General features: G+C 42.6%; 1 protein-coding gene across 6 annotated transcripts in view; it reads left to right on the forward strand.

Annotated features, from left to right (window-relative positions):
- The window catches only part of PBX3 (PBX homeobox 3), a 224,248-nt gene extending 215,819 nt beyond the window's left edge, over positions 1-8,429 (forward strand). For 2 of the 6 annotated variants that reach the window (XM_057549013.1, XM_007194671.2), the window contains 4 exons: positions 1,751-1,916; positions 3,177-3,289; positions 4,075-4,164; positions 6,881-8,428. In XM_057549013.1, coding sequence (XP_057404996.1) covers positions 1,751-1,916; positions 3,177-3,289; positions 4,075-4,164; positions 6,881-6,973 — 462 coding nt within the window. In that variant the 3' untranslated portion in view covers positions 6,974-8,428. Of the gene's footprint in view, positions 1-1,750; positions 1,917-3,176; positions 3,290-4,074; positions 4,165-6,880 lie in introns of all 6 variants that reach the window. The other 4 variants (XM_057549014.1, XM_057549012.1, XM_057549016.1 and 1 more) reach the window with 4 other exon arrangements.
- Positions 8,430-9,094: the final 665 nt, after the last annotated feature.

Below are 9,094 nucleotides of genomic sequence, written 5' to 3' on the forward strand. Positions count from 1 at the left end.
CATGCAAAGAAAGCGCTTTAAGAAGGAGCCGGAGGTGTGGGGGAGGTAATTACAAGTATCAGACGCTGCTGAGAGGTCAAACAAGTTGCAGGGAGAGAGAAGGCCATTGGATTTGGGACAGGTGTGATGCCTGTGACCACATGAATCAATCACCTAGTCCTTGAGATTGTTAAGATTGTTACATGAGAAAATGTACGCAAAGGGCTCTGTGTAATGCTCAGTGCAAAGGAGATGCTCGTTAAATAGTTACTATTACCACCACTATTTGAAATGAAGGAAGGAAGGGGCACATCGAATCCTTCATTGGGTCGGGGAGTTGTGTGGGGGGATGACAGTGGAACAGAAACGGCTAGGAAGGCCGGCTCTGCAGCATACTTGCTTCCTGATGAGTTTTGGCTTGTTGCTGTCTGAACCTGTGTTCATGGTGGCTGCACAGGTCTTCAGCTAGTGTGCTGGCCTGTGTGTGTGGCACATACGTGCACACAGTGACCCCCCCCAGGATGGGACAGTGTGTGGGCTGCTGCAGGCCAACGTTGTCTTCCTCACGTGGCTCCTTTGCCAGGGCTCTCTAGCTTTCCCTGAGCGGGTGAGTGCCATAGTTTGAAGAATGAGAGTTCTATTTCCAAAGCAGTTAAAGACTTGGCAGAGATGGTCAACTAGCATGCCCATTGGTGTAAATTGGGTTGGAGGGCTTATACCACTCCTTATTTTTCCTCAGGGTCCCTAAATAGCTGTTCAGGATGAAACAGTGACCCACGCCGCCTGATACCACAGCAACATGCCCCTTTGACACATTACTAAGAAATTATTAAAAAGTGTTGTTAAACTGTTACTTTAACAAAAGAGAGGTCAGAGCCTTTTATATAGCAAGTGGGTACCTATTCATAAATTGCTGTGTGGGTTTTAGCTGCTTCTTTATATAGCTCAGCTCCCAGGTGCCTGAACACTCAATGTAACTATAGGCAGTGAGTCTTGCGCCGAAGTTTCACTGTCAATGAAATGTGATGAAATCTGCCTGTTGCCAAGATCCTCCTTAGAAATCTCTTCCATTTGCACTGGTTGACATCATAGGTAGTTTGCAAAAGAAATAAGTATGTTCTACCTGATGAAATCAGCCACTGATTCTTTATTTGCATTTGACCTTATTGGAATTGCTTGAGTTTTCACATCGTGACCTTCTCACATGTTAACTGGCACAACTTAAGCAGCCATCTTGGCAGACATACAGTATCTTCTAAGGCAGGAGACAAAGGGGTTTTTCATCCATTATTAATTGATGTTACTCTTTTTAGCACACCAAACATGATTTTACTGTACAGCTGCCAAAATTGTTCCAGAACCCAAAAGAATAAGTCATTCTTTCACAAGCATTTCTTATTATTTACCTAACTTAACAAATGTTTCCTTTAGTTTTTCAGCTCCTTTTCAGGGGACTAGTCATTTATATGTTAATTGGTATACACCAATTGACTGTTTTTTATGAACAGTGCTCCCAGCCATTTTAGTGTTACTGGGGCCAACTCCAAGAAGTGGTCTTATTCCAAGAGTGTTGAGAGGTTTGCCAAAAGAGCAAGTGAGCCTCTGCACCATTCTGCATCATCCCCAGGATGTGATCACAGGCTAGGAATTGAGTGATTCCTAGCCTATTCCAAGGTCTCCCTTTGGTGTCCTACAGTTATTATTGGAAGTTTGATTTTTGTTCCTCTCTTTGAACCTCGCTTCCCCTTACTCATATCCCTGTGATTTGTAGGTATCCAACTGGTTTGGCAACAAACGAATCAGGTACAAGAAGAATATCGGCAAGTTTCAGGAAGAAGCCAATCTCTACGCTGCAAAGACAGCCGTGACAGCTGCACACGCAGTGGCCGCAGCCGTGCAGAACAACCAGACCAACTCGCCCACCACGCCAAATTCTGGTGCGTACGGGCGCTCACTCCCTACTCAGCTCAGGCAGCCTTATGCCACGAACCCCTGTCCCACAGACCAGGAAACAAGAGCCATACTGGGGACACAGTGGACTTATAAAGGAAGATTGATATTAAAATGCAGACTTGTTCTTGGGGTGGGTGAATGAGTGGATGGCCAGAGCCTGTAAACCCACTATTCACAGTGAGTGCCACTATGTACTGTTAGATTCTAGAACTTTCACACTTAGTAGTGTTTTTTAATTCAGCAGTTAAGCCAAGTGCTATCACTAATGATTATTTTCACTATATTGTTCCATGTGTCATTTTAAAATCAATAGTGGTCTGTCAAAGAACGAGTGAAATAGAAGTGGGAAATTTACCTGTTGCTGTGAGTAATGAAGCTGGTATGTTGGGGTTAGGACAGCAGGGCTTCCTACCTGATGTAGCTGCAGAGTCGAGTCTGCTGTCCTTACATCTCCTTAGCACCTGTGCTGACTTGGTAGGCTCAGCATGTGGTTAGCTGATCCGGACGTGGTTAGCCGCGAGGGGTATGGTACTTAACACATGGATGCATTATCTTGGCTGCTCATACAATACATTTGGGCCAGATTTTATGAGGCATTTTTTGGTGAAGTTGGAAACATCTTAAAATTAGAGGGAACTTGAGTAGCAATGAAAGATGTGCAGCTAGTCCAAACAGATGGACTTGAGAAGCAATTCAAGGGACTTTTCTAAGGAGATAGTTTAAATATATCTTTAAAAATTCAGAAAGTGAGGGGTTTTTTGTTTGTTTTGTTTTGTTGTCTTCTTCCCCCCACCCCCCCAAGTTCTTTTTAATGGAGCGTGGAAACTGATGAAAGTTAGGCAGAGCGTATGGCTTAGAAAGAGCTTCAGAAAAATGTTTCTTCTCTGGGTAATTGTCCACCATGACAGTTAATGATGGTGAAGAGCTCACTTAATGACCAAGTCCTGGAGATAAATGAAAACAAGGGGATGGTTCCAGGCCAGCTGCTGGGTGTTTTTCTGTTTGTTTTGATTCTCTCTTTCTTTCATATTTGGGCTTCCCCATTGACAGGACTTTCCTAGATGCAAAATGAATCACAGGACCTAACTCCTTGGAGTTATTCTCCGTCCTCTTAGATCTAGAAATGCTTTATGTTGTACACAACCTTTCCCTTCTGTACCTTTTCTCCTTTCCCTGCCTCTAGGTCTTTGAGGATTATGTGTGTAGCTCTCTGTTATTCAGCTACTTAACTCTTTCCTTTCCAGGTTCTTCTGGTTCTTTTAACCTCCCAAATTCTGGGGACATGTTCATGAACATGCAGAGTCTGAATGGGGATTCTTACCAAGGGTCCCAAGTCGGAGCCAATGTGCAATCACAGGTAGGAGAAATGGCCCAGCTGGGGCCTTTCTAGCAGGGTAGGGTTTGGGCTCAAAACTCCTGACTCTCAACCCGTGGAAGTGGTCTGCACACCGTGCAGACCCTGTGCTGGGTGCTTCCGGATGTGACCATCTGCCCCACCATTTAATTTAATGAGAAGTCAAGTGAACAGTGACTTTGGATGATTCAAACCTGATAAACTTTGTGAATGCATTCGGCTCTGGCTTGAGCTCATGGAGAGGGGTTGGGTGCATATTACTTTTGTAACAAGATAGAACAGAAAAATTGTGTGTGCCAGTGTGTGTATGCTTTTAAAATATATTACTCTGTTTCATTTCTGTATTTATTTTTTTAAGTCAGAATACAAAAACCTGAGTTCTTAAAGTATATTCCAGGTTCACCTCTTTTTCTCATCCTGTTACTGGAAAGCAGCTACTTGTTTTTATGCACGTGGGAGTGTGTGTGCGTGTGCGCGTGTGAGAGGGCGAGCCAGTATACATATTTATAAGTAGTTTCACCCACAGCCATGCTCATTTGGCTGGTGTAGATGCAAAGTTTGCCTGGCCATGAAGATGTTGTTGTTTGGCTGGCATGAAAAACAAAGATGTGCGAGTTTAAATATGCAAAGAATTGTTGAAATTCCGCCAGTCACATTTGATTGATAAATTTGTCTTTCATTCAAGATGCTAAACCCTTGTGGCACACATAGTTCAAATTGTTTCCTTTTGTAAGTAATGATGTTTTAATAGATTTGGGATGATGAATTTTGTTTTGTCTCACTTCTAGGTGGATACCCTCCGTCATGTTATCAATCAGACGGGAGGCTACAGTGATGGCCTTGGAGGAAACTCACTGTACAGTCCACATAATTTAAACGTGAGTACTCTGGGGAACCAGATTTGAAGAGCTGTAGGAACAGCGTCAGGTAAACAGTGGCTAATAAATAAATTAATGGCCATTTTACTTGGCTTCTCATCTTTTTGGCAGGTGGGGAAGGCAGCATTTTTAGTGTACTTTTATTTTATGAACCTAAACACTGATGTTACCTTCATGCCATTAGAAGTCCTCACAGAGGCCCAGGGTGGCTGGCATTCTGTCATCAATAGAGACTTAAGCATCAGCCCATTAAGATGCCATCTCCCACTGGCCGTGCTGTGTTCCAGGGAGATGGTGAAAAACAGGTCATTTATCTTAGACTCGAGCAGCAGGAAAAATTCCCAAACACAGCTCAGGTGAAGGGGAGGAGGGCCCCAGACAGATCAACAAACCAAGCTAAACAAAGACTCCTGTTCTTAACAGTAACTTGCTGTATTGTCAATGTGGGATGCAAAACACGTTCAGCATTTTCCATGGCTTCTCAGTTGTTAAGTACGGAGGAAATAATTTTAACTTTAGTAACCAATTGACCAAAACTTCACTTTCCCCCCACCCTGACATGGATGGAAAATAGCAAACGCATAGCACCTAAAGGGGAGCTGCGGGGACTGAGTCCCCAGGGTGGAGTGGTGGACAGAATCTGGGACTCCAGACTAGGGAGGAATGAACTGCCCAACACATGGTAGTAGAGTCAGAAGGAAAACAGACAGAAGTCTCCCTTTTTGGGGCTGGCTTTCTATGAGAGTAAATATTAATGATTTAAAAAGTGATTGAGGATGTTCAATTGTAAAAGGAAAAAAGGACCATTAAATACTCAAATCTTTTACATTTGAAATGTCAAATCTTTGTTTTTGGGTTTATAAATAACTCGTAATAACCCACAACAAACCACATAAAAAGCCTTTTAGTTGCATTTCTCCTTTTTCATTTAAGTGTTTTGAAATGCTTCAGAGAATGTGCGATATCCTTATCAACATGATAAAATATGAAACTGTGATTGCCTGCAGCATTTTACAGACATGAATTCCATCTTCACTGATGAGGCTTGATAAGGCGCTGTTGTATAATACAGTGCATAATCTCAAACCACCAGAGTAAGGATTAATTTATTTTGAAAAAAAGAATGCTTGCTGACAACCTCTCCTCCAGCTGCCACGCTGGGTAAAAATATTGTACATTTGTTGTTTATAAATTTGGATAAAAGAGGAATGATGTTTACTTCAGATGGAATATCTTTAGACTTGTATCTGCATAAGAGTTTTTCTTTTTCTAAGTAGATTTTCATACCTGAGGGGTGAGAACAGCTTACCTATTAGATAGAGGAGAGGATTTTTTCGAGTCCACACAAACACACACGCGCTTGTCACCATCCAACCTGCACAGCTGAGGCTTTGAAGATCAACTGCCATAGCTTTATATTTTTTCCTAACCTGGATTTGATACATCTAAAGCCTGGAAAATCCTTCTCCCTTTGGCTCTGGTCATCTCTGTGTGGTTGTTTGGTCCCTCTCTCTCCCCCCTCCCCACCATTTCCCTGTGGACCTAGAGGGAGGAAAGGTGCTTTATATGCAGGACTGTGCAGTCAAGCCGAAGACAGGGTTCCCTAAGAACAGCATATTGGGAGAAGGAAGAATTCCCAGCCCAAGACTGGGCGAGGAATCTCAGTAGCCTAGCAGCACAGGCCTAAAAAGAAGACATTTTGGATGGACTCGTAGAACAAGTTGCAGATGGCTGTGAGGGAGTCAGGGGGACCTTCTGCCCCTCACTGGCACTGGTGTGGGAGGTCTAGGTCTGGGGGCGGCACAGCACGAGGCTGGTCTGTGCCGCAGGCACTGGGTGGCAGCCAGCTCACCCTCGCCTTCTCTCCAGAAAGGCCCGCCCCGTCACTTCCACTCAGTGTTCCCCAACTCACAAGCCCAGCACCTCCCTCTTCTTGACTGACATAAAAATATGTAGCGACAAGCTGTCTGCCACAGCAGAAATCTGATCAGACATTGATTTCAGCAATTGCCTCTATAGGCCAAGGCATAAGGCAAATTTGTTTCTGAGCACTGTTACTGCGGATGCAGGTCTGAGGCAGGAAGGGCCAGTGGCATGTGAAGAGCCGTAGCAACATCCCGAATAGGAGCCCCAGTTACAGATAATTGGAATCCAGATTTGAATAGTGTGCGCTCCTCCACAGTTCATGCATTTTCATTCTGCAAGATCCTATTTGGAGGGAAATTCTGGCCTTCATTTTCCAAGAGTTATAGTAGCTGGCTGTCAGTCTTGTATAGAAAAGGGGCCGGGGGGTGGAGGGGCTTCTTCTCTATGGAAACGAGGATTAAGCTGGGTTGAAGTTTATACTTTGTGGAGCCCAAGGTCTTGCCAAAGCATTGCATTGAGCTTCTCCACTGCTCCCTTCTTATAAGATTTTTTTTCAAGTCACTTGATTTTTATCAGCAAATCAAAGGCCGAGCTTCGTGCCAGCTTGAGACCAGCTGAAGCCCTCCTTCAGCGTGCTGATTTATTGCCAAGTCTTTACTTGGTAGGATGGATTTGTTTTACATGCATTTAATCCCACTTTAACACATGCTTCAAACTCCTGCCAAAGTGGGTTTAGAAAATACATTTTGCTAATGCATCTTTGCTCTCATGTTGTCATCGGGGTATTTTCAGTTGGGGAGGAGAATTAATATGTAGACGTGCACCCGTTGAACTGTGCTTCTCCTTTCAGGCTAATGGAGGCTGGCAGGACGCAACAACTCCATCTTCTGTGACTTCTCCTACAGAAGGCCCAGGAAGTGTGCACTCTGATACCTCTAACTAATCTCTGGTAACGCTCTTCCCTGAGCTGACACGCCTTGATAAGTGCGTTCAGAGCAACAGGAGGAAAAGGAAAGCGTTTTTGTAGCCCACCATCTACAGCTTTACTGTAACACCTTATTAGAGAACTTGGTAAATCTGTTTTTTAAGGAATCATAATCATTTGTATTTATACTTAAAAACACACAATGTTAAAAAAGCACTTTATCCAATTAGGCCAAGATTTAACATTGTTGACAGTCCTATAGCTATTTTATCATAATTTATTATCAATATTTTACATTAATGGTTTCTCACTTGCCAATTACTTGGCCTTAAGGGTAAAAAGTACAATATATGCTAAACCTCAATTGCTAAGGCAGATACAAAGACTCACCTCACCTAAATTGAACTTCTTGCATATTTCCATTGCAGACTTTGATTGTCCTTCTTTCATATCACTAATGGAGTTGGAATAAAGGAGCTGTTTGGCTACCTGTTAATGATGGTTGTGTTTAAGAATCTTCCTCGTCACTCTTGGGTTTCGATCTCTTATGTTATAATTAGATCAGAGACCGGTAGCATCTTTTCTCTCTCTGAAAGCACCAGTGCCCAGAGTCTGCTCGGTAATTAAATTATGGATCCAGATTGTTTTGAGAGCTGAAGATACTTGCTGCTGATAGAGGTGACCACGAGATCCGTCTGGGGTTTTATGGCGTGCACTGGGTGCTGCACAGACTTGTCAAGGTTTGCTACGTCCTCTGGGCATTCACAAAGGCCCTGCTCTCTGGAGTGTTGTATATAGTGTAGCAAAAGAGTATTTATACATCTCACCAATCAAAACACAGCTTTATTACCTCATGCGAACTCATACAAACCAATAGAATTTCAACATGTTCTGTAGCTTAGAGTGCTCACTTACTACCTCTGAACAATACTCACGCTGTAGTTTGTCTTTTTCTTATCTTTTTGCATCTTGTAATTAACTCTTTGTTTCCCTTCATAAAATGTAATGTACATTGTAATCTTTTAAAAGAAAAATCAGGGTTGCATTTGCAACTTTTAAAAAACCGAGAGTGGAAACATTGGGTCTTAAATTAACACAGGATCAGTAAAACTGTTGTAAATACTAAGAAACATTTTGAATGTTCTTCATCTTGTTACTAATCCATGCAAAAAAAAAAAAAAAAGCGATGACTAATTGTGATGCATTCAGATTTCAGTATTCAGTACTGTATATTTCACCCTGTGTAATGGGGCCCCCTCTCCTTTCTCTCTTTTTGTATTGTATGCGATTCTGAAACTGATTGAGTCATGAAAATAATTTGTGGCGGTGATTCTAATGTATTAAAAACGTTTCGTGTTCCTTTCTAACTGGATTACACCCTGGATTGAAAAAGTCTTCCTCGTGGTAGTTATATGTAGTTTCAAACATGAATAAACTTTTTGCTTTCATGATTAAATGTTGATGCAATTTCTTACCCCACCTGGTGAGCTAGTCAGTGCAGACAGAGGAGAAGGCCTGCCCAGAAGTGAGTCTGAGCATGTAAACGTGTCGCCTGTCAGAGAGGGACTCAGAAACGAAGGTGAGGCTGAGAGTGGCCGACTACACTCTCTGCAGGCTCCCAGCCAGCTCCTGGACCACCGTCACATGTCCTCACTTGACACTTAACGCTCTAAGAATACCACAAGGAAAATATCATCCCCATTTTCACAGATTAGGAAACTGAAGTTCATAAAAGTAGATGCCACAAGGTGAAAGACCTAGGATAACAAGGGCCACGCTTGGAACCCAGGTCTGTGTGTGTCCTTGGAGCTGACACTCTCCTGACTTAATGATGCATCCAGCATCTTTTGGATGGAAAGACCTGTTTGGTAATTTTTAAATAATTATCAGTCTTGTCACATTCACCTCCTTGCTTTCATAACTTCTGTGAGATACGGGTTAAGAACAAGCAAAAGATTGTCCCAAAAGAGTGAGCTTCCAAGGCCATAAAAAAACCAAAAAGCTACAACTTCCCATAACATACCTTTGAAAACTAAACTTATAAAACGTAAGACCAACTAGAAATCCTTTAACCAGTTTAAATATTGTTTTTGTTTTATTCACATTGTCAGCAACTCCATGTATTTACATGTACATCTG

Source organism: Balaenoptera acutorostrata, chromosome 6 (assembly GCF_949987535.1).
Source record: "Balaenoptera acutorostrata chromosome 6, mBalAcu1.1, whole genome shotgun sequence".
NCBI classification, from domain to species: domain Eukaryota; kingdom Metazoa; phylum Chordata; class Mammalia; order Artiodactyla; family Balaenopteridae; genus Balaenoptera; species Balaenoptera acutorostrata.